The sequence below is a fragment of the Salmo salar genome, chromosome ssa19, assembly GCF_905237065.1.
Source record: "Salmo salar chromosome ssa19, Ssal_v3.1, whole genome shotgun sequence".
In the NCBI taxonomy this organism is placed as follows: Eukaryota; Metazoa; Chordata; class Actinopteri; order Salmoniformes; family Salmonidae; genus Salmo; species Salmo salar.
Window position 1 is genome coordinate 55,244,388 of NC_059460.1, and position 26,682 is coordinate 55,271,069.

The 26,682-nt window shown below is 41.9% G+C and overlaps 1 protein-coding gene across 1 annotated transcript; it reads left to right on the plus strand.

Annotated features, from left to right (window-relative positions):
• The first annotated feature begins 1,357 nt into the window (after positions 1 to 1,357).
• LOC106579283 (elongation of very long chain fatty acids protein 6) lies at positions 1,358 to 25,779 on the plus strand. The gene is made up of 4 exons (XM_014159063.2): positions 1,358 to 1,708; positions 10,643 to 10,774; positions 21,568 to 21,719; positions 22,712 to 25,779. The coding sequence occupies exons 1-4, from the start codon at positions 1,617 to 1,619 to the stop codon at positions 23,146 to 23,148; spliced, it is 813 nt and encodes a 270-aa protein (XP_014014538.1). The 5' UTR covers positions 1,358 to 1,616; the 3' UTR covers positions 23,149 to 25,779.
• Positions 25,780 to 26,682: the final 903 nt, after the last annotated feature.

Consider the following 26,682-nt stretch of genomic DNA (forward strand, 5'->3'; position numbering starts at 1 on the left):
TCGCTGTAATAGCTACTGTAAATTGGAAAGTGTGGTTAGATTAACACGAATTTAAGCTTTCAACTGATATATGACACTTATATGTACCTAAATGTCTAATATCCATAATTTTAATTATTATTTATTTGAATTGCGCGCCCTCCAGTTTCACCGAAAGTTGTCCCACTAGCGGAACAAAGTTTAAGGTGCCACAAACCTCCTGTGGATGACGGAGTCGGAGCAGGTCTCTTTGCTAATGCCGCGTTTGACTTTGAATGTGAGTTTGAAAACCGGGATGGTCCATCTTTGTAGCGGGGCCAGTCGTTGCCCACTGATCAGCCAAAGGCTCTTTATACGTAGATTAGTATAACACAGAATCTGAAAAAAAAAACATTTGAAAATTACCAGGCCAAAATATTTTGGGGTGTGTCAATTTCGACCAGCCCACTCCCCCAAAAAATATTTCCAGCCCATCTGGCATTTGCCAGAATTGCCAGATGGCCAATCTGCCCCTGATCCCTATGCTGCTTTTTTTTTCTTACTCATATTTAAAAATGACTCAGCACACTTTTACTCAAATCAGGGAGTACATACAGATTGGGATATGTGGGACATAGTTTGACTACACAAACCTTGCAGGTGCTGCTGATAAGACACCATTGTATTAAATTGTTTATTTGTCTGTGATTAGGTGAATTGTACATGCACTTTTGAAATGCAACAGAATTTCAATTTGGTGCATAGGGGCAAATTATCAACAGATGGCATGGCAAACGTCACCACATTTGAATGTGTATTTCTGTTATATTATGCAGTGATAAAATGACAGGCCTGGGCATATTGATTTTGTAATAATTATTCAGTAATCCCTATGCACAATTTTACTCAAATCAAGGAGTAATACAAATTGGGATATGTGGGACATAGTTTGATTACACAAACCCTGCAGGTGCTGCTGATAAGTCACCATTGTAATTAATACATTGGTCTCTGTGGGCAATTAGTAGGCAGTGTAATTTCTATAGGACTACCTTTGACAATAGTTGCCAAGTGTAGGCAGTTCTTGACAGTTCATTCAATGTTTATTAATAGTGCATAACTGATAATATAACTATTCCCTGTCGGACTGGCCAACGCATCCCTAGAGGGGACTCAATATGTTTGGCATAGGGTAGCCTACTTTCAGACAGGATTGGTCTTTGTGTGTGAATCAGTCAAACTGAATGAAACATGCGAACAATTTGGCCTATGTTTCAATCATGAGGCAAATCCTAGTCATTGATTTACCATCCAGTCGAGAGCACCATGAGAGCACGACTAGACGTCTGATTCAAGCTCCGCCTTCTCTCCTTCCATCACTTTCTCTTTCAGTCGGTGAGACAGAGGGGACGTGCCATACACATAGACATTATAACCAGGCCATACAGTCACTGGGACGTGCTCGCGCTCGGCCACCGTGCGTGAGTGACAGTCGGGAAGTGCATCTCTACTGCATCCTTCCATCTGCTCCGAAACTGAGAGAATTCAGTTGGTATCTGTTGGTTGGTTAAATTCATCGTGGGCTTTTTAAGCAGATTGATAAATGTGAAAACATAGACCAGGAGTTTTAACGGGAAGAAACTGACATTGTTACGAAAATGAACGAGACAGAGAACATCCCACTTGCAGAATACGATTTCGAACGACAATTCGATGAAAAGGGGGCTCTCGAATGGATGCAAGAAAACTGGTAAGTAGACTACCAATTCACCCAAACACATCTGGATAAAAGAGTAGCCTAGCCTACGTGGTCTAAAGCCGGCGAATTCTCCCCCCGTCGCCGCCAATGTTGGCTGAGCTCTCATCCACACACAATGTCATTATTTAGCCTACACGCCATGCAGGCACATTTTTGTATTTCCCACATTCGTCAATTTGATTCCTAACTGTCGCGCACTTTTTCCATTCATAGGCTACCGAAGAGTGCATACAATGTGTTGTGTGGGTTTTGATTATTCTACAAAGTAACGTTTAGTCAATAGTTTATACATAAGGCTACTACAGATATAATTATCTTTGAGGCTACTGTACAGGGGGGGACTGGGACAAGAATTCGACCCTGGCATTTTACTAGACCACATCACTGGGTGTGCCACCAACTCACCACCAACCATGCACACACAACCCATCACCACAAATACACTCTACTACACTCTGACCCTACAAACCCTACTTAGACACAGGCAGTAATGCTAACACATAACATTGGCAGTGCAGTAAAGCGTTTCTCAGCTATTTCTGTTCCAGTGACTGGCGGGACATGGTCCTCCTCTTTTTTAACCAGCATATGTTTAAAACAAATACAATATGTAAAAACACCACTGGAGATACAACTCTCCACTATAACTGGGCCTCTGAACTATCCATTTTGTATCCCTCCCTGTTGTGCTGTCTGTCTGTCTGTCTGTCTGTCTGTCTGTCTGTCTGTCTGTCTGTTGTCTGTCTGTCTGTCTGCCTGTCTGTCTGTCTGTCTGTCTGCTTAACACGTATATGTTATAAAAGCCAACCTAATGACTTAGGCTATAGTTGCTATATTATACTTTCAAAATATGACTAATTTCCAGATTGTTTTGTGATCAATAGAGATGAATTACATACATCTTTATGTGCACTAACTAATATCATTGGCTAATTAATTGGGGGTTCAACACCTGAGGAAGTGGAAACTCAAAACACATGAACTAGATAAATATGATACCCACTGCTAATAGCCATGTTTTCATCCATTAGAAATAACAATGATACCTACAGAAAGCTGAAGCCCTCCTCTCTTTGACAGGGACAAGGGGACGAAGCATCCAAAGCTGTGTTTTTCCCACAATTGCGTTTTGAAATGTTATACGATCAGAACACATTTTTCTCTCTAGCGCACAGGAAAGGGGATAGTGGCTCGCTCATTACAGCAGCAGACCCCAGTGAAACAGGCACAGGGGCAGGGCAAACACTTTCATTACAGGAATCATGAGGATAACTGTTTGACCAAATCATGGTTTTAGCCGCCCCAAAAAAGGAAGATGAAATTGTAGAATGTGCTCTGTTTCCTTTTTTTTTTTTTTACAATCCATGACCTTGGCTATCTAACTGATGAGTTGGAGCAGTTCTCTTTGCTGATGCCACGTTTGACTTTGAATGTGAGTTTGAGTGACCTCAGCTCAGCCTGTCAGAAAAACGGGCTGGCCCATCTGGGTATTGGTGCAGGCCGTTGTCCACTGATCAGCCAAAGGCTCATTATAGATTAATATAATAGAGAAATTGCTCAATCTTTTAAAAAATAACAGGCCCATGGGCTGCTGGCCATGCCCCAAAAAAGTATAATATATGTACACTACCGTTCAACAGTTTGGGGTCACTTCAGAAGAAAGTTCTTTGTTTCTGGCCATTTTGAGCCTGTAATTGAACCCACAAATGCTGATGCTCCAGATACTCAACTAGTCTAAAGAAGGCCAGTTTTATTACTTCTTTAATTAGAACAACAGTTTTCAGCTGTGCTAACATAATTGCAAAAGGGTTTTCTAATGATCAATTAGCCTTTTAAAATGATAAACTTGGATTAGCTAACGCAACGCGCCATTGGAACACAGGAGTGATGGTTGTTGATAATGGGCCTCTGTACGCCTATGTAGATTTCCATGAAATATCTGCCATTTACAGCTACAATAGTCATTTACAACATTAACAATGTCTACACTGTATTTCTGATCAATGTGATGTTATTTTAATGGACCAAAAATGTGCTTTTCTTTCAAAAACAAGGACATTTCTAAGTGACCCCAAACTTTTGAACGGTAGTGTATATATTTTTTTGTGTGTGTGTCAATTTCGACCAGCCCACCCAACGAAAAAATGGTCCAGCCCATCTGGCATTTGCCAGAATTGCCAGATGGCCCTGCTACTGTAAATTGATATACTTATTATTGTTCTCCCGCCCCTTTTCAGATGTCATTGAGGATGCGACCGTCTGAACTTACCTTCAGTTTTCATGTGCATGGTTTGTTGATAACCGGCTATGTTTTATGAACGTTAAAACAACCTTCGATCCATTGCATGATGCAGAAGCCATCCCTTTCAACACTTACAGTACATTGGACGCTTTCCTCTGCCCAGGTGTTGCTGATGCATGCCTAACCTAACGTAGCAGGCGTAAAATAAACTAGATCCCCTACATACTGGTCTTGATGAGAAGAAGGTTCTCTTCTGCACTGTTCAACCAATCCAGTAAATGTGGAGGAGGAGTTAAGATGGAGTGTCGCCTTGTTAACGTCCAAAAGCAGAAGTCTCGTTACAAGCTCTCTTTCCATTTCCCCTGAAAAACATTTACAACGCCTAGATAGGTATCAGATAACCACGTCATATGTTATATCAATCTGGTGCACGTAACCATTGGTTGATGAATGCAACGTCTGAGCAGGGGAACACGACCAATGGGCGAGTTCCACAGCGAAAGGCAAGGTGACGCAGCAACCAATGGTTCTGGGCACGTCATCGACTGTGTCATCAACTGAGAAATTGCTATAACATATCATGTGGTCAGCTGATACTTTAGAGTAACTATCTGGACATTGTTAGATCTGTCAGGCGTCAGCAAAGTCTAAGCATAGGAACGCGGCCATTGTTACTACAATATGACGGGAAACTCAATGTATAGCCTGTCATACTGCTGTTCACTTCAGTTTGTGTAACATGCACATGCAGTCACATGCAATGAATGATTACTAAATATCTAATATGATGATTACTGTTAAATACATAGGCGTAGATACATTATAGGATATCAATAGGCCTACATTTTGTAACTGTTTTAATATCAACCCAAAGGCATGTCACTTCTCCCCATCAAATTATTATAGGTCTCAAGTGTTTCTCTTTGTGTCCAATGGAAATGTGTGTGGAAAAAGGGGAGTAATTGTTGTTCCTCGGTTAACATCACTAAGGAAACGTTGAGACCCAGTAAGACCACATTCTTACACAGACTTACTTTGGCTCCTTGTTTGCATTTTCTGACTGAGTGACAGTGTTGTGTTTCAGTTTCAGTGGCAAGCAGGCTGTCAAATGTGGATTGTAAAAGTCCAGGGGTATATTCAAGAAACGTTTTGCTGTTGCAAAACTCTAAAACAGAACGAAACGGGGAGGGACCGATCTGAATTTGTCCAATAGAAACTCCTGTTTTGCTCTGTTTGCTGCCGTTTCATTCTTAAACAGTTAACAGTTTCCGTAATGAATACGCTCCTGTAAATGTGCAGTGCTGGCCAAGTAAATTCACCCTGTTTCACCCTGCCCATGCATTCCTCAGATCGAGCTGATGTGTGTAGACTACAGCAAAGTATCAAAAGGGGAGGAGCCGGAGAAGCTTAGAACCACATCTAGTGGAGCACACGGAAACCAATGCTTTGCTTGCATGTGACATCCAGGCCTACGACTGTAATTAATGGGCTAGACTTCTGCTTTCTGGGAACATTTGCTCCCACAGGACCCTCCCTTTCTCTCTTTTGAAGAGTAAAAGATGGTGGCCCACACATTGTATTTGTCCTGACTCCTTCACCTCAAAAGGATACAATGACTGCTTCTTGTCACTTCATTATCTCTCTCTCCCTCTGTATTGCCCATCACACATTCCCTCTCTGTAATGCATAGACACAGTGGTGTTATTGCTCTTAATGCTTCCCTGTAGAATCCTTCATCAGTCTAATGACAGTTTCATCCTCCCTTTGGGACAGACAGAGAATGACCACTGAAGCCCTACTGTATTTAGCGATGTATATAGCCCTACTAAACTGGGTCAAACAACAACATCTTCTCAGTCTAATATGCTCTGTCAATCTGGATTAGTCATCTGGTCTGTCCTCTGCAGTACACACATCATCGCTTTTTAGTATTCAGCCCTTTTCGCCTCAATTTAACTTTTTGGTTAAAAAAATTGTCCAGTCAGTGATCTATCTGGTATTCTTACTGCAACCTGCTCCCAGCTGTTTTCACATAGCCTCACAGTTGATTTTAGACCGGAGTGATGTTTACTCAATCTAATTGCCTCATTACCCACGGGCTGCAGTAGTAGAAGTTCTGGTCAGTATGTCAAATCAAATCAAATCAAATTTATTTTTATATAGCCCTTCGTACATCAGCTGATATTCTCAAAGTGCTGTACAGAAACCCAGCCTAAAACCCCAAACAGCAAGCAAAGCATGTGAAAGAAGCACGGTGGCTAGGAAAAACTCCCTAGGAAAAACTCCCTAGAAAGGCCAAAAACCTAGGAAGAAACCTAGAGAGGAACCAGGCTATGAGGGGTGGCCAGTCCTCTTCTGGCTGTGCAGGGTGGATATTAAAACAGAACATGGTCAAAATGTTAAAATGTTAAAATGTTCATAAATGACCAGCATGGTCAAATAATAATAATCATAGTAGTTGTCGAGGGTGCAACAAGCACGTCCGGTGAACAGGTCAGGGTTCCATAGCCGCAGGCAGAACAGTTGAAACTGGAGCAGCAGCACGGCCAGGTGGACTGGGGACAGCAAGGAGTCATCATACCAGGTAGTCCTGAGGCATGGTCCTAGGGCTCAGGTCCTCCGAGAGAAAGACAGAAAGAGAGAAAGAGAGAATTAGAGAGAGCATATTTAAATACACACAGGACACCGGATAAGACAAGAGAAATACTCCAGATGTAACAGACTGACCCTAGCCCCCGACACATAAACTACTGCAGCATAAATACTGGAGGCTGAGACAGGAGGGATCAGAAGACACTGTGGCCCCATCCGATGATACCCCGGACAGGGCCAAACAGGCAGGATATAACCCCACCCACTTTGCCAAAGCACAGCCCCCACACCACTAGAGGGATGTCTCCAACCACCAACTTACCGTCCTAAGACAAGGCCGAGTATAGCCCACAACGATCTCCGCCATGGCACAACCCAAGCGGGGGCGCCAACCCAGACAGGAAGACCACGTCAGTGACTCAACCCACTCAAGTGACGCACCCCTCCCATGGACGGCATGGAAGAACACCAGTAGGCCAGTGACTCAGCCTCTGTAAAAGGGTTAGAGGCAGAGAATCCCAGTGGAAAGAGGGGAACCGGCAAGGCAGAGACAGCAAGGGCGGTTCGTTGCTCCAGCCTTTCCGTTCACCTTCACACTCCTGGGCCAGACTATACTTAATCATAGGACCTACTGAAGAGATAAGTCTTCAGTAAAGACTTAAAGGTTGAGACTGAGTCTGCGTCTCTCACATTGGTAGGCAGACCATTCCATAAAAATGGAGCTCTATAGGAGAAAGCCCTACCTCCAGCCGTTTGCTTAGAAATTCTAGGGACAATTAGGAGGCCTGCGTCTTGTGACCGTAGCGTACGTGTAGGTATGTACGGCAGGACCAAATCGGAAAGATAGGTAGGAGCAAGCCCATGTAATGCTTTGTAGGTTAGCAGTAAAACCTTGAAATCAGCCCTTGCCTTAACAGGAAGCCAGTGTAGGGAGGCTAACACTGGAGTAATATGATCAAATTTTTTGGTTCTAGTCAGGATTCTAGCAGCCGTATTTAGCACTAACTGAAGTTTATTTAGTGCTTTATCCGGGTAGCCGGAAAGTAGAGCATTGCAGTAGTCCAGCCTAGAAGTAACAAAAGCATGGATTAATTTTTCTGCGTCATTTTTGGACAGAAAATTTCTGATTTTTGCAATGTTACGTAGATGGAAAAAAGCTGTCCTTGAAACAGTCTTGATATGTTCTTCAAAAGAGAGATCAGGGTCCAGAGTAACGCCGAGGTCCTTCACAGTTTTATTTGAGACGACTGTACAACCATCCAGATTAATTGTCAGATTCAACAGAAGATCTCTTTGTTTCTTGGGACCTAGAACAAGCATCTCTGTTTTGTCCGAGTTTAAAAGTAGAAAGTTTGCAGCCATCCACTTCTTTATGTCTGAAACACAGGCTTCTAGCGAGGGCAATTTTGGGGCTTCACCATGTTTCATTGAAATGTACAGCTGTGTGTCGTCTGCATAGCAGTGAAATTTAACATTATGTTTTCGAATGACATCCCCAAGAGGTAAAATATATAGTGAAAACAATAGTGGTCCTAAAACGGAACCTTGAGGAACACCGAAATTTACAATTGATTTGTCAGAGGACAAACCATTCACAGAGACAAACTGATATCTTTCCGACAGATAAGATCTAAACCAGGCCAGAACTTGTCCATGTAGACCAATTTGGGTTTCCAATCTCTCCAAAAGAATGTGGTGATCGATGGTATCAAAAGCGGCACTAAGATCTAGGAGCACGAGGACAGATGCAGAGCCTCGGTCTGACGTCATTAAAAGGTCATTTACCACCTTCACAAGTGCAGTCTCAGTGCTATGATGGGGTCTAAAACCAGACTGAAGCGTTTCGTATACATTGTTTGTCTTCAGGAAGGCAGTCAGTTGCTGTGCAACAGCTTTTTCAAAAATTTTGGAGAGGAATGGAAGATTCGATATAGGCCGATAGTTTTTTATAATTTCTGGATCAAGATTCGGATGTCAACATCTAAACTCGGTTAGTCCTTGGCGCCATGACTACGAATGGGAATGGGGACTGTAAAATAGAGCCTTGGCATGGATGGACAGAAGTCGGAGTGGTCTACAGGCCATGTCACTGCCCTGTGCCCAGTGGACCAGCCCAATCCTGATCTCTTGTGATCTCTGTAATCTGTTTTAATAGTAGGAATTTATATACGGTTGAAGTCGGAAGTTTACATACATAGTCATTAAAACTATTTGTTCATCCACTCCACAAATTTCTTGTTAACAAACTATAGTTTTGGCAAGTCGGTTAGGACATCTACTTTGTGCATGACACAAGTTCTTTTTCCAACCATTGTTTGCAGACAGATTATTTCACTTATAATTCACTGTATCACAATTCCAGTGGGTCAGAAGTTTACATACACTAAATTGACTGTGCCTTTAAACAGCTTGGAAAATTCCAGAAAATTATGTCATGGCTTTAGAAGCTTCTGATAGGCTAATTGACATAATTTGAGTAAATTGTAGGTGTACCTGTGGATGTATTTCAAGGCCTACCTTCAAACTCAGTGCCTCTTTGCTTGACATCATGGGAAAATCAAAAGAAATCAGCCAAGACCTCAGAAAAATTTTTGGACCTCCACAAGTCTGGTTTATCATTGGGAGCAATTTCCAAACGCCTGAAGGTACCACGTTCATCTGTACAAACAATAGTATGCAAGTATAAACACCATGGGACCACGCAGCCGTCATACTGCTCAGGAAGGAGATGCGTTATGTCTCCTAGAGATGAACGTACTTTGGTGCGAAAAGTGCAAATCAATCCCAGAACAACAGCAAAGAACCTTGTGAAGATGCTGGAGGAAACGGGTACAAAAGTATCTATATCCACAGTAAAACGAGTCCTATATCGACATAACCTGAAAGCAAGGAAGACGCCACTGCTCCAAAACTGCCCCAAAAAAGCCAGACAACGGTTTGCAACTGCACATGGGGACAAAGATCGTACTTTTTGGAGAACTGTCCTCTGGTCTGATGAAACAAAAATATAACTGTTTGACCATAATGACCATCGTTATGTTTGGAGGATAAAGGGGGAGGCTTGCAAGCTGAAGAACACCATCCCAACCATGAAGCACAGAGGTGGCAGCATCATGTTGTGGAGGTGCTTTGCTGCAGGAGGGACTGGTGCACTTCACAAAATTGATGGCATCATGAGGGAGGAAAATGATGTGGATATATTGAAGCAGCATCTCAAGACATCAGTCAGGAAGTTAAAGCTTGGTCGCAAATGGGTCTTCGAAATGGACAATGACCCCAAGCATACTTCCAAAGTTGTGGCAAAATGGCTTAAGGACAACAAAGTCAAGGTATTGGAGTGGCCATCACAAAGCCCTGACCTCAATCCCATAGAAAATTTGTGGGCAGAACTGAAAAGGCGTGTGTGAGCAAGGAGGCCTACAAACCTGACTCAGTTACACCAGCTCTGTCAGGAGGAATGGGCCAAAATTCACTATACTTAATGTGGGAAGCTTGTGGAAGGCTACCCGAAACGTTTGACTCAAGTTAAACAATTTAAATGCAATGCTACCAAATACTAATTGATTGTATGTAAACTTCAGACCCACTGGGAATGTGATGAAAGAAATCAAAGCTGAAATAAATCATTCTCTCTACTATTATTCTGACATTTCACATTCTTAAAATAAAGTGGTAATCCTAACTGACCTAAGACAGGGAATTTGTACTAGGATTAAATGTCATGAATTGTGAAAACTGAGTTTAAATGTATTTGGCTAAGGTGTATGTAAACCTCCGACTTCAACTGTAGATGATTGAGTTTAGCTTAGCTCGCCTCGTGGCTTGCTGTGTACATTGAGCGTACTGCCACCAAGCAAAAGGAACTAGAAATGTCAACTGTAGTGCCAATCCCAAAAGTCTGCTAAAGACTGACTCATCCATTCACAATGATCATTGATCACATACATGCATTGCTGAAGTTTAAACTAGATTAAAGCTTGTTTGCATTTCCACCCTGCTCTCATCTAAATCATGACCTAGGACACTGGTAGTTACAGTAATCACTTGTGAACTAGTTTGTTGACATGTTTTTACATTTTTTTCCTGAATAGGAGCAAGTCCTTTATGTTCTGTGGGCTGTATGCTGCGATCATTTTTGGGGGCCAACACTTCATGAGAGAGAGGCCCAAGCTAAACCTGCGCCGACCCCTTGTCCTCTGGTCACTCAGTCTGGCCATCTTCAGGTGAGTGACACACTGACCACTGTGTTTCAGTATATGGCTTTATGTGTTTTTCTAGGCATCATCAAACCAATCAATCAATCAACCAACCAATCAGTGTGATTGAAGCTCTTACTGAACGTTGGTGGTGGTTAGCCTCGTTGTCCTCCCTCATCCTTGCTAACCTCAGCAAGGGAAATGTTGTCCACAAAAATGTTTGTATATAAACTCAGCAAAAAAAGAAACGGCCCTTTTTCAGGGCCCTGTCTTTGAAAGATAATTCGTAAAAATCCAAATATCTTCACAGGTCTTCATTGTAAAGGGTTTAAACACTGTTTCCCATGCTTGTTCAATGAACCATAAGCAATTAATGAACATGCACCTGTGGAATGGGCGTTAAGACACTAACAGTTTACAGACGGTAGGCAATTATGGTCACAGTTATGAAAACTTAGGACACTAAAGAGGCCTTTCTACTGACTCTGAAAAACACCAAAAGAAAGATGCCCAGGGTTCCTGCTCATCTGTGTGAACGTGCCTTGGGCATGCTGCAAGGAGGCATGAGGACTGCAGATGTGGCCAGGGCAATAAATTGCAATGTCCGTACTGTGAGACGCCTAAGACAGCGCTACAGGGAGACAGGACGGACAGCTGATCGTCCTCGCAATGGCAGACCACGTGTAACAACACCTGCACAGGATCGGTACATCCGAACATCACACCTGCGGGACAGGTACAGGATGGAAACAACAACTGTCCGAGTTACACCAGGAATGCACAATCCCTCCATCAGTGCTCAGACTGTCCGCAATAGGCTGAGAGAGGCTGGACTGAGGGCTTGTAGGCCTGTTGTAAGGCAGGTCCTCACCAGACATCACCGGCAACAACATCGCCTATTGGCACAAACCCACCGTCGCTGGGCCAGATAGGACTGGCAAAAAGTGCTCTTCACTGACGAGTCCTGGTCTTGTCTCACCAGGGGTGATGGTCAGATTCACGTTTATCGTCGAAGGAATGAGCGTTACACCGAGGCCTGTACTCTGGAGCAGGATCGATTTGGAGGTGGAGGGTCCATCATGGTCTGGGGCGGTGTGTCACAGCATCATCGGACTGAGCTTCTTGTCATTGCAGGCAATCTCAGTGCTGTGTGTTACAGGGAAGACATCCTCCTCCCTCATGTGGTACTCTTCCCGCAGGCTCATCCTGACATGACCCTCCAGCGTGACAATTCCACCAGCCATACTGCTCGTTCTGTGCGTGATTTCCTGCAAGACAGGAATGTCAGTGTTCTGCCATGGCCAGCAAAGAGCCCGGATCTCAATCCCATTGAGCACGTCTGGGACCTGTTGGATCGGAGGGTGAGGGCTAGGGCCATTCCCCCCAGAAATGTCTGGGAACTTGCAGGTGCCTTAGTGGAAGAGTGGGGTAACATCTCACAGCAAGAACTGGCAAATCTGGTGCAGTCCATGAGGAGGAGATGCACTGCAGTACTTAATGCAGCTGGTGGCCACACCAGATACTGACTGTTACTTTTGATTTTGACCCCCTTTTGTTCAGGGACACATTCAATTTCTGTTAGTCTCATGTCTGTGGAACTTGTTCAGTTTATGTCTCAGTTGTTGAATCTTGTTATGTTCATGCAAATATTTACACATTTTAAGTTTACTGAAAATAAACGCAGTTGACAGTGAGAGGACATTTATTTTTTTGCTCTGTTTGGAACTAGTTCTCTCTCAGAATGAACCGAAACAGTGTTTAAACTAAACACACATGAACTACGTAAAAATAGTAATTTATAGAGCGGTATCTCAAAACTCCTTCTTTATAACACCTCTTCTTTAAGGACATCCACGAGAAGGACATTCTTTGTGCAGATTTAAAGTAAACATCTACATTTAAGTTCAGAAGATTATAAACACTTGTTGGACATTTTGTTAGTAATGGAGGGTTAATAATGTACTGTAGAAATGTGTCTACTTGAGAGAATGTTCAGGTCAATTCAAGGCCTGTCAACTGTCAACACATTCTTTCGCGGATTTGATGGCTATGCTATCTGTACACACTTACTACACAAAGAAGAATTAGTGTCTGATAATGCAGTTTTAGGATCATTACAGGTACACTCTTAGAAAAAGGGTTCCAAAAGGGTTCTGTGGCTGTCAAATCAAATCAAATTGTATTTGTCACATGCGCCGAATACAACAGGTGTAGACCTTACAGTGAAATGCTTACTTACAAGTAGTTGATGCTCCGATATGACATTTTTGGCCGATGCGATATCCGATATTTTCCTTGACAAAAAAAAAACGATACTGATAACCGATTTTAAACCTTTTTGCGGCCTTTTAAGCATTCTAGTTCAGTTAAATAGTTAACAAACACACATGGACGCAGTGGTGTAAGGCACTGCATCTCAGTGCAAGAGGCGTCACTCCATTCCCTAGTTCGAATCCAATATCACATCAGGCTGTGATTGGGAGTCCCATAGGGCGACGCAAAATTGGCCCAGTGTCGTCATTGTAAGTAAGAATTTGTTCTTAACTGACTTGCCTAGTTAAATAAAGGTTACACGCACACACACAGCACACTGACCAAAAAGTTATTTTGTTGTCATTTACGTATCTCCCCATTACCAGTAAAACATCATCAAAACCTATTTCTTCACTTACTTGCTGTGCTGTTTGGTTGTTCATTTCTTCAGTCGTTTCATTTTCAACCAGGATTTCTATGGAACGCTGTTGGGGTCTTTGAGTGTGAAAAAATATAGTGTTATTTGACGTTTCAAATAACACTATTTGACGTGTCAACTAAGATTGTTGACCAATCAGGACCTGAATATGATGACTGCACGTTACATAGTAATTTTACGCGTTCATACATTTTTTACGTAGTTATTACACATTGATTACACTATCACTCGAATTGCAAAAGTCACAACGATTCATCGATACGTATGCTATGATGCTGGTAAAGTTGTCTCGCGCACCTACAGTGCTGGTCATAAAAAAAAGTTAGCTAGCTCATGGATGCAAACAATGTTCTTCTCCAAAAACATAGCAAAACAACATTTGTTTCAGTAGCTAGAGCTAGTTAGCTAACTATATAGCTAGGTGTCATCATCTAAAATAACACTAATTTATAAGACAGTTCTTATTTGATAAATTATGGTTGGACCCATCTATGTGAAGCTAGCCACAGTAAGGATTAGCCACAATAGTGGACTTTGCAGTTAGCCTTCAAAATAAAAGTATGGCATACTTCTACTGTTTGTATTCATTTGCATCACTGTCAATGAAATACTTTTATTTTGAAGGCAAACCGCAAATTCCACTGTTGTGCCTAATCCTTATTGTGGCTAGCTTCACAACACATAACCCGGTCCGGTCAATATTTATTTTCATGAACTGAAATTTAATTTCAATAGGCAAACAACAAGTGGCAACCTAGCTAATACTTACTCACAAAATATATATTGTGCATCCCTACTTACAAGCCCTTAGCCAACAATGCTTTAAGAAGTTAAGTAAAAAAAAGGAAAATAAAATAATTTAACAGCAGCAGTAAAATAACAATAGCGAGGCTATATATAAGGGGTACCGGTACAGAGTCAATGTACCGGTTAGTCGAGGTAATTTAGATTTAATGTAGCCAAAGATTATAGGGTCCCCTAGGAAACACTGAACATCACTTTGGTTCTTACCCTGTCACAATAACTCGTCCATGGCATTTTAATTCGTTGTCATGTCAAAGTGCCCACTATTATTTATATTCTAACTACAGAATTACAATAAACAATATATTTCCATGATTCCAAAAGTTCACCCAAGTGTTTTTATCTAATTCGCAATTGCAACATTTGGTTAAAAATAAGGCCTAGTTTTTTTGCCCATATGATGGCAGTGTGGAAATGATCTCAAATGAGTGCAGGAAATGCAGAAATTGATGGAAATACAGGAAATTATTTTATGTTCTAGTTGAATTGAACAGTATTAAACAATCAGAATGGAGAAAGACCCATTGAAATCATTTTGAATATATGTGTTGCCACCCTAGGGTAACACACTACTCATAAAGCAAATTTGGAACTATTATTAATCAAGAACATAAAATACCATCAACTACCGTCAAACCATAAAAAATACCATGATATGATATTTTGGCCATATCGCCCAGCCCTAAGGCCTACCACGGTTGTATCACCGGCAAACTTGATGATGGTGTTGGAGTCGTGCCTGGCCATGCAGTCATGAGTGAACAGGGAGTAAGTACAGGAGGGGACTGAGCATGCACCCCTGAGGGGCCCCCGTGTTGAGGACCAACGTTGCAGATGTGTTGTTACCTACCCTTACCACCTGGGGATGGCCGTTAGGAAGTCCAGGATCCAGTTGCAGAGGGAGGTGTTTAGTCCCAGGGTCATTCGCTTATTGATGAGCTTTGAGGGAACTATGGTAATGAACGCTGAGCTGTAGTCAATGAATAGCATTCTCACATAGGTGTTATTTTTGTCCAGGTGGGAAAGGGTAGTGTTGAGTGCAATAGAAATTGCATCATCTGTGGATCTGTTGGGGTGGTATGCAAATTGAAGTGGGTCTAGGGTTTCTAGGGTATCCCTATAGGATAACCTTTTTTAGTGTCAGGTAGAACCTTTTTTGATTCCAGGTAGAACTCTTTTAGATTCCATGTAGAACCCTTTGTGGAAAGGGTTATACATGGAACCCAAAAGGGTTCTACCTGGAAACAAAAGGGCTTTAGCTGGAACCAAAAGGGGTACTTCAAAAGGTTCTCCAATGGGAACAGCAGAAGAACTCTTTTTGGTTCTAGATAGCACCTTTCTTTCTAAGAGTATATACTATTGCAATACTGCTGTGACGCTAGGAAATCCTTGACTTCTGGTGTGAGGTGAGATAATTTAATTTACATATCTTTGGCTGTGAACCTATATTAATACCCAACAAACATATGTAATCAAGGTGATCTCCCCTTCCTCCCCAAATTCTTAGAAAACACACAACCGTTGTGACTGACAATAGCTGATGTTTGGTGGCCTTTCTAGAGCAGTGGGTTTTTTTACCGGTGTGACGCAGCACACTGGTGTGCCTTGAGGAACTCTCAGGTGTGCCGCAAAACTTTTCCTAATCTTTATTCTTTTTTGGAACGCTCACTTCTAAATGTGGCCTGTGGCATCCACATGGAATTTTGACATGGGAGCACTAGTGCCGTTCAGATAATACTTTTAATGGCACATGGTTTCATTGTATCGTTGTTTCAAGACCAGTGCGCTCAGGCTGTTGTTACATTGATTATCATTTGAGGGGTGCGTATCACGAGCAAATTATCATTTGTGTCATTTGTATCATTTACTGTATCATCCCTTAGCACAGAAACAAACGGAGCAAGGCTTTGTTTTCGTGGGTTGCACCTTCCAATGCAGAAAAGCGCTAATCTCTAGCCCAAACGGTTTAAAACTAAAGACATATTTTACCGGAGAAAAAAAATCATAAGCTAATTTTGCAGGACACTCTTAAAGGGGTGCATACAATTTAATCGTCATCAGTAAGGAACTATGAAAATAGTTCCAATAAACCCTATTTAATCTATAAAAAAACATTTGTCATAGAAAATATGATTTTCAGTATGGATCAGATGAGATGGAGGTCATTGCCAAAATAAATAAATGAATAAATAAATACAAATGATTTCATCAAGGTGTGCCACAGAGAAAAAGGTTGGGAACCACAGTTCTAGAGCAAAATGGCTCTTTCCCAGGTGGGGCTATACATTTATAGTGGATGAGGTGAGTTTTAGTCAAACAGTGTACTGTATAATGCCGTAAAAGTGCTATATAAATCCAATCTGTTTTCCTTATCATTAAAGTGGCAATCAGCTGTTGAAACAATAACAAAGTGGACCCCCGCCCCTGTTTTGGTAAAAAGCTGAGGGATGGGGCTTGAGAAATGTTCATAGACTCAAGTTCATAGACAGTGCTATGGATGCAAGGACTGACCATCCATGATATAAAAATGATAGTTTTAACAATTTTTGAGGCTATATAGTGTTTGTTTACATTTACTTTGTTTACTGACATTGGAGTAAAACAAGCTTATACTTTGGGTTCTGATGGGGTACGACAGTTGAACTAAGCTCACGAGGCATTTATACATTATATTCTTCAAGAATCAATGGGTGCATATCATTCAATTATAAGTTTAAAAAAAATGTATTTAGCAATTGTAGATGGCCCCTTTAAGGAGGAGTCAGGGCTGTTTTGGTGTGCCACCGTTTTGGTGTGCCACCGTTTTGGTGTGCCACCGTTTTGGTGTGCCACCATTTTGGTCCACCGTTTTGGTGTGCCACCGTTTTGGTCCACCGTTTTGGTGTGCCACCGTTTTGGTCCACCGTTTTGGTCCACCGTTTTGGTGTGCCACCGTTTTGGTCCACCGTTTTGGTCCACCGTTTTGGTGTGCCACCGTTTTGGTCCACCGTTTTGGTCCACCGTTTTGGTGTGCCACAGAGGTGCATCATCATCATCCGTGCCCATGCCCTCTGCTGACCCAGCTGTTAATCCTAATCACAGAGCCGTGGGTTTAACCTGCCCACTCAATCCCACTGCTGCTAGCTGGACAGGATAGCGTGTCCTCGGCATATGAAACACTTCATATATTCATTACTGCACCACCACTGCAACGTTCTACCACATGGGGGTTTTTAAAAGTAGGCTACTGGCCTGTAATAGATAGGTAGTTACCAATGATGATGTTGGTGTTAGTTACCATAGATAATGTATTGATAGGTAGTTACCAATGATGATGTTGGTGTTAGTTACCATAGATAATGTATTGATAGGTAGTTACCAATGATGATGTTGGTGTTAGTTACCATAGATAATGTATTGATAGGTAGTTACCAATGATGATGTTGGTGTTAGGTAGTTACCATAGATAATGTATTGATAGGTAGTTACCAATGATGATGTTGGTGTTAGGTAGTTACCATAGATAATGTATTGATAGGTAGTTACCAATGATGATGTTGGTGTTAGGTAGTTACCATAGATAATGTATTGATAGGTAGTTACCATTGATAAGATAGTTATAGGTAATTAATTACGAAGTCTGACACCAACAGGTACCAACACACTTTTTAACAGCTTCTATCCCCAAGCAGTATGACTGATAAATACCTAACAGAATAGCTACACGGACCGAGTTTACCTTGTATCTTTATTGACCTTTTATTTCAGTATTTGCACCGTCTCTATGCACACTCACAGGGCCCTACACACTCACACACACTGTCACTCCAACACACACACAAACACTAACGCCATCATTTACTCACTCACACATAATATGCACATACATTTATACTGACTCTACACATCCGCACACCCTCTCACATGCAAGCTGCTGCTACTCTGTTTATCTTATATCCTGTTGCCTAGTCACCTTACCCCTATACATATCTACCTCCATCACTCCAGTATCCCTGCACATGTACTGTAAATATGGTATTGGAACTGACGTTTAAAATATTTCCTGTATATTGTATGCTTACCTACTTACTTATTGTGTATTTCATATTTCTTATTCTTATTTCTCGTGTTTGTTAAAAAAAATATATAATAATTCTAGTAATATATTGTTATTGATATCACTTGGTTCTCGCTTTGTGTTGTTCCCACTGTTTGACTGAGGCGTTTAGTTACATGGGTTTGAAGACGGCTTCCTGGAGTATTACTGGATCATTACAATTGATCTGTAAAGAGAGGTGATGTGTTTTCATAGGGCGTCCCAACTGAGACGACGTCACGCTGTACGTAGGAGCCGCTGTGTGTTTCAGATGAGACGGAAAGCTACAGATGGATAGTGTTTACTAAGCATACACTTCCTGTTGACAAAGTAAGAGCATGTGTGTCTAAGTCTTTGTTGGACTTAACGGAGGTCTAAAACCGTTCGGAGACGGGGGAATGACAGCCGGCTGAAGATGTGACCCACTGATATGTCTTATCTCGTTTGTCTTGGTTTTAGATTTCGAGCGCCATGGCAACCGCAACAGTGACTGTTCATATAGTTGAGAGCTATATCACTTTGCATCATGGCATCGCAAAGCTGACGGTATAAAATATAGTTGAGCGACGTATTTTGCATTACGTTATGACAACCACAAAGCTGACAGTTCAGGTGTATCGTATAGCAGCAAGATAGAAATATGAGCTGAATTCGTGTACAAAATACTTACTTATAGTCAACTCTGATCGACCATGGGCATTATACTTGTGTTGACGTTTTTTCCAATACCAATTACTTGTATGTAACTGTGAATTCCCTATAGTTAGACTGAGCAAATCAAATACACTTATTTTATCCCATGTGCCGAATACAACAGGTATACAACGAATACAACCTTACTGGGAAATGCTTACTTACTAGCCCTTAACCAACAATGTAGTTCAAGAAATAGTGTTAAGAAAATATTTACTAAATATATTAATGTAAAAAAAATAAAAAATAAAAGTAACACAATAAAATAACAATACCGATGATATATACAGGGGGTATCGGTACCGAGTCAATGTGTGGGGGGTTCATGTTAGTTGAGGTAGTTTGTACATGTAAGTAGGGGTAAAGTGACTATGCACAGATAATAATAAATAGTGAGTAGCAGCAGTGTTAAATCTAAGGGGGGGAGGGTGTATATAGTCTGGGTAGCCATTTGATTAATTGTTCAGCAGTCTTATGGCTTGGGGGTAGGAGCTGTTAAGGAGCCTTTTGGACCTAGACTTGGTGCTCCGGTACCGCTTGCCGTGCGGTAGCAGAGAGAACAGTCTATGATTTGGGTGACTGGAGTCTTTGACAATTTTTAAGGCCTTTGTCTGACACCGCCTAGTATATACAGTTGAAGTCGGAAGTTTACATACACTTAGGTTGGAGTCATTAAAACTAGTTTTTCAACCACTCCACAAATTTCTTGTTAACAAACTATAGTTTTGGCAAGTCGGTTAGGACATCTACTTTGTGCATGACACAAGTCATTTTTCCAACAATTGTTTACAGACAGATTATTTCACTTATAATTCACTGTATCACAATTCCAGTGGGTCAGAAGTTATCTTACACTAAATTGACTGTGTCTTTAAACAGCTTGGAAAATTCCAGAAAATTATGTCATGGTTTTAGAAGCTTCTGATAGGCTAATTGACATCATTTGAGTCAATCGGAGGTGTACCTGTGGATGTATTTCATGGCCTACCTTCAAACTCAGTGCCTCTTTGCTTGACATCAAGTCTGGTTCATCCTTGGGAGCAATTTCCAAACGCCTGAAGGTACCACGTTCATCTGTACAAACAATAGTACACAAGATTAAACACTATGGGACCACGCAGCCGTCATACCGCTCAGGAAGGAGACGGTTTCTGTCTCCAAGAGATGAACGTACTATGGTGCGAAAAGTGCAAATCAATCCCAGAACAACAGCAAAGGACCTTGTGAAGATGCTGGAGGAAACAGGTACAAAAGTATCTATATCCACAGTAAAATGAGTCCTATATCGACATAACCTGAAAGGCAGCTCAGCAAGGAAGAAGCCACTGCTCCAAAACCGCCATAAAAAAGCCAGACTACAGTTTGCAACTGCACATGGGGACAAAGATCGTACTGTTTGGAGAAATGTCCTCTGGTCTGATGAACCAAAAATAGAACTGATTGGCCATAATGACCATCGTTATGTTCGGAGGGAAAAGGGGGAGGCTTGCAAGCCGAAGAATACCATCCCAACCGTGAAGCACGGGGGTGGCAGCATCATGTTGTGGGGGTGCCTTGCTGCAGGAGGGACTGGTGCACTTCACAAAATAGATGGCATCATGAGGGAGGAAAATGATGTGGATATATTGAAGCAACATCTCAAGACATCAGTCAGGAAGTTAAAGCTTGGTCGCAAATGGGTCTTCCAAATGGACAATGACCCCAAGCATACTTCCAGAGTTGTGGCAAAATGGCTTAAGGACAACAAAGTCAAGATATTGGAGTGGCCATCACAAAGCCCTGACCCCAATCCCATAGAAAATTTGTGGGCAGAACTGAAAAAGCGTGTGCGAGCAAGAAGGCCTACAAACCTGACTCAGTTACACCAGCTCTGTCAGGAGCAATGGGACCAAATTCACCCAACTTATTGTGGGAAGCTTGTGGAAGGCTACCCAAAACGTTTGACCCAAGTTAAACAATTTAAAGGCAATGCTACCAAATACTAATTGAGTGTATGTAAACTTCTGACCCCCTGGGAATGTGATGAAAGAAATAAAATCTGAAATAAATAATTATATCTACTATTATTCTGACATTTCACATTCTTAAAATAAAGTTGTGATCCTAACTGACCTAAGACAGGGAATTGTTACTAGGATTAAATGTCAGGAATTGTGAAAGACTGAGTTTAAATGTATTTGGCTAAGGTGTATGTAAACTTCCGACTTCAACTGTAGGCCCTGGATGGCAGGATGCTTGGCCCCAGTGATGTACTGGGCCGTACGCACTACCCTCTGTAGTGCCATATGGTCGGATGCCAAGCAGTTGCCATACCAGGCGGTGATGCAACCGGTCAGGATGCTCTCGATGGTGCAGCTGTAGAACTTTTTGAGAATCTGGGTACCCATGCCAAATCTTTTCAGTCTCCTGAGGGGAACAGGTATTTTCGTGCCCAATTCACAACTGTCTTGGTGTGTTTGGACCATGATAGTTTGTTTGTGATGTGGACACCAAGGAACTTGAAACAGATGCACTTGACACTATCTCTTTAGTAAATCTATGTGTTTCATTCCACAGTATCATCGGAGCGGTCAGAACCGGTTGGTACATGTTCCATGTCCTCAACAAAAGCGGTTTTAAGCAGTCGGTGTGTGACACCAGCTTCTACAGCGCCCCTGTCAGCAAGTTCTGGGCCTACGCCTTCGTCCTGAGCAAGGCCCCAGAGCTGGGTAAGGAATGTCCCAAATAGGGTCCCGTTCTGAATGCTTCAGATAGATATATGTCATATGGAACAGACATACTTCTTTGTCATGCAGTGTAGAATAGTCAGCTCGCCTCGAGCTGATCTATACAAGACAATTCTATATACTCAATGTGACCCTGGTCCACGAATGGGAGAGATGGAGGGGGTTGTAATTGGTCAATTATGTCAGAGGGCAAATCAGAGAGAAGGAGGCTTGTGCAGGACAACAACAAAAAACTTGAAACAATTTGTCTATTTATGTGATTCCGGAAGCACTTGGAAGTTTCTAGTGCACTTACATAGATCAGCGGAGGCCTATTACCTCAAGAGCTATGTGGCCGCAAGGTGATGCCATTTCCTCTCCCAGAGCAGTAATCTAGTCACTTATGCCTATCTGTCAGTCAGACAGGGGATGCAGTAGCGCTGGTAAATGGACAGAGATGCTGACTGACTGCACTATGTCTCTTCCTGAGCAAGAGACAGGAAGGGCATGCTCGCGTTCTAGAATGGGACAGATGTTCAATATATTAAGCCTGTTTAGTTTGTACTGTACAGGGTGTGAGGTTTGAGTTTATTGGAGTGTGTTAGGATGTTGTTGTATGCTTCCTAATGTGTGTGTGTGTGTGTGTGTGTGTGTGTGTGTGTGTGTGTGTGTGTGTGTGTGTGTGTGTGTGTGTGTGTGTGTGTGTGCAGCTTTTTACTGTACTTTTTGAGGACCACAAACAGACATCCCATCTTTCCAGGTCATTTTTGGAAGTGAGGTCCAAATATCCGGTCCTCACAATGTTTTTCTTCTACTGTGTGTGGTCACTAGTGTTTGAGAGAGAGTGAAAGGGATCAAACATCAGAGTATAACTAAGTGATTTCTCCCTCCCTCCCTCCCTCCTTCCCTCCCTCCCTCCGTCCCTCCCTCCCTCCCTCCCTCCCTCCCTCCCTCCCTCCCTCCCTCCCTCCCTCCCTCCCTCCCTCCCTCCTCAGGTGACACGGTGTTCATCGTGCTCCGTAAGCAGCGCCTCATCTTCCTCCATTGGTACCACCACATCACAGTGCTGGTCTACTCCTGGTACTCCTACAAGGACCAGGTGGCAGGCGGCGGCTGGTTCATGACCATGAACTACCTGGTCCACTCCTTCATGTACACCTACTACGCTGCCCGGGCTGCGGGCTACCGGGTGCCACGACCCTGCGCCATGGTCATCACGGCCACCCAGATCATGCAGATGATGATGGGGCTTGCTGTCTTAGGCTTGGTCTACCATTGGATGCACGAAGTGCGCTGTCCCTCCTACATGCCCAACATCGCCTGGGGCTCGCTCATGTACCTCAGCTACCTGGTCCTGTTCGCCTCATTCTTCTACAAGTCCTACCTCAAGGGCGCCGCTTACAAGGTTGGCAAGGGATCCAAGGCCGAGTAGGGGCTGGATTCGTCAGAGGCAAGTTGCACACTGGGCAAGTCATATTAGAGTGTGTGCCTAATTGAGAAGAATATCGCGTTGTGCCATGATGTGAGTCACAACTGGTTTTAATGGTTGCTGGGTCCACGGCAATTGTGACGAGCCATTTTTTCCCCACCCCGACTTTGTATAGCTGTAGCTTATCTAACGAACTAGAACCAAGGATTACATGATAATAGAACGGTCGTTGAGAGTGGACCGGGGAACCAGTACATGGTCAACACAGTTTAATATACTATGATCGATGGATGAAAGAAAGGGAGGAGACAGATAGAGAGAGAGGTCAGTTTGTGTTTGACTAATGTTCTACTCGCTTCATTTTGATTTCTTGGCTTCGTTAATCAGTCTCTTTGACCAGCTGCTTCAGTCAGAGTCCAGTGAAAAACAGCCACATGTGGCCTGAGGCGTCTCCAAGGGCAGTTTACAACCGCGTTTGCAGTCTGCACGTTCAGTGAATTTGACAGTCACAGGTGTTCATTCATACAGAAAGAAAGACTCCTAGTGAAATCTGGTGCTTTTTAGACCAGCGCTGAGAATTATCTCACTAACTTATAGGAAGTGTATTGAAGTGATGATTAAAAGGAATTAATGAAGGATAATGTTTCTGTTTTAGTTGTAGGGAATTTTCTGGGAATGGGTGGGAGGAGATGAGCGCACTGAAGGGATTGACACTCGCAACAATGTGTCCATTGTAAATAATATATCTTAAGAATGTATTTATTTTCTTAAAATCTCAAGTCTCTGGTGGTACTTAAAGTGTACCAGGAAATAGTGTGACTCACTAAGGTTCTGCCTGTCTTAAATTGTGCAGTTTGAGTTTTGCACTTTTGTATTTTAAACAGTTTTCTTTACATCACAACAATGCACAATATTGTTTAGTTTTTTTTAAAGTCTTTCTACATCTGTTCATTAAAGAAAGGGAAGTCCCCTGGCACCACATTGCTTCTTAAAGGGAAAAGTCATGAAGGTTATCTTTGCTTCTTAAAGAGAAGGTCATGAAGGTTATCTTTGCTTCTTAAAGGGAAGGTCATGAAGGTTATCATAATGTCTGTGTGGTAAGAGTTGCATTGTCATGTAAGAACTATTTGAGTCTAAGAGGTCAACTTTTTTGATTTTCACATTTGATAGATATTGCTTTTCTACATGGTAGAAGAAAATATCCATATTCTTATATACTAGTATGAAAACCAAGGACACATTCCTTTTTCTTTCCTCCTATTTTAAATATGACCACCAGTGCAGATTGGATAGGGGCTCAGGTCAAGACAGCGAAATAGTTTTTGTTGTTGTCTAGAAATCTAGTAGATGCAGAAAATAGTGTCTTGTAAGCACACCTAACCACTAGTGAGTTTTAACCCTTGGCAGCTTGTGTGTCTTTCTTTATGTTTATTATGGAGCTGTACTGTATTATCTCCCTCCTACCCATAATCCTAGAGCCATACTGGTGTGAGCACATGTTCTTTAATGTATGTTTGTATCACACTGAGAGTAGTTACCATAGCTTAAAGTACAGGGACTCTTTTGAAGGGTAATGGTAACTACTAACACTTGCCTAACACTTGCCTTCATAAGCACTACTTATAACCCCCATAACCTAAGCTGTGACTTCAAGTGTCATAGATCTCATAGTCTATCTATGGGTTTATTAGCTTCCAGCACAAAGTGAGACAGTCTAGCCTGTACACAACTGGTAGTCGCCAAATGTCTTAAAGGGAAATTTCAAAATGGTTCAACTTCATATCCATCATTTCCAGCACTACTCCAACATCATGCATCATCTGGTGTGCATCGTATGATTTTAACTAAGTAGTAGGCAATGCCTACTCATCATTGGTTGAAATCATACCAGATGATGCCATTGGAAAAACGTACCTTCCTTCATCTTTTTGACTACAAAACATAGAAACGTGCCATTTTCACGTATGCTGATGTTGGGGTAGTGCTGAATATGAAGTTTACATTTTTTCAAAAATGTCTTTGAAATAGTGCTTCTAATCCTATTATAATGTTGTGTTTATGAAGGAGTTACACTGCCCTTATGTAATACCCTTCATATGACTCAGCTGTAACACCTGATGCTGGAGCAGGCACATACTGTACTACCATTATTATAGACTAGTCCAATGAGCTTAGCAGTGTTTAGAAGTGTGAATATTTTTTAAGGCCATACTAAATCTGCAAAGTACATTTCTTTCACTTGGCTGTCGTTGTGTCAATAATGCTGATATTGCGATCATGATGTGACATTATAAATGTTGTCCACCCTCCACCTTGAAACCGACGGTTGCATTTTAGTTGTAAAATATCAGGATGATAATACGCAGGGTATAAACTTCGTTTCTAATACATTGATTCGTGTGCCAAATGATGCTTCTGCAGATTTCTACTCTGTTAGGTAAATGTGAGCAGAGTTATTGTTTGTGTGTTGTCTTTGCTGATGTAGAGTGTAAGAAAACATGCTTATGCATCCCTGTGAGTATGCTGTCTAGTACGTAACTGATATGAGAGGGCAAAAAAACTGTCTTAAGGGCTTTAATGTTTAAATGTGCAGATTTTAAATGTCAAAACAATAAATTCATGTCTGTTTTGAAAGACGTATTAATTGTTTCATTCTTGCTGAAATCTGAACTACATCTGTGCGTCTTTGTTAGATGCATATGCACATGTACAGTCAGATCCAAAATGATTGGCAGCCTTGAGAAAGATGAGCAAAAAAGACTGTATAAAATGAATTCTACAAATACTGAGCTACAGGTAAAAGGAAACACTTGAGGAAATGAGGGATATAAAATATATTGAAAGCAGGTGCTTCCACACAGGTGTGGTTCCTGAATTAATTCAACAATTAACATCCCATCATGCATAGGGTCATGTATAAAAATGACCAGTTGCCCATTATTTTGGCTACCATGGCTAGAAGATAAGATCTCAGTGACTTTGAAAGAGGGGTCTCAAAGGAGCATAGGGGGTTTAAAGTGTGTGTGTGTGTGTGTGTGTGTGTGTGTGTGTGTGTGTGTGTGTGTGTGTGTGTGTCTCAGTCATCAGATCTCAACCCAATTGAACTCTTACGGGGAGAGTCTGTAATGGCGACAGACAGCGTTTTCCACCACCATTAAACAAAACACCAAATTATGGAATTTCTTGTGGAAGAATGGTGTCACATCCATCCAATAGAGTTCCAGACACTTCTATGCCAAGGTGTATTGAAGTAGTTCTTGCTCATGGTGACCTAACGTCCTATTAAGACACTCTACAGTATGTTTGATGTTTCCTTTATTTGACAGTTACCTGTATATTGTATGCTCCAAAACATTTCTTTATACAAAAAAATAGATTTTGTTTAACAAGTCATATTTTTTTCTCTCAAAAATATGTTAAATTGTCTGCACCCCTATTTTCAATACTTTTCAATACCTCACCTTGCGAGGATAACGGCACTGAGCCTTTTTCTAGAATGTTTTATGAGACTGGAGAACACATGGGGAGGGATCTTAG

Coding starts and splice junctions, on each gene's coding strand:
- LOC106579283 (XM_014159063.2), top strand. CDS start 1,617: ATGAACGAGACAGAGAACATCCCACTTGCAGAATACGATTTCGAACGA. Junction 1,709..10,642: donor GAATGGATGCAAGAAAACTG/GTAAGTAGACTA, acceptor TTTCCTGAATAG/GAGCAAGTCCTTTATGTTCT. Junction 21,720..22,711: donor GAGCAAGGCCCCAGAGCTGG/GTAAGGAATGTC, acceptor CTCCCTCCTCAG/GTGACACGGTGTTCATCGTG.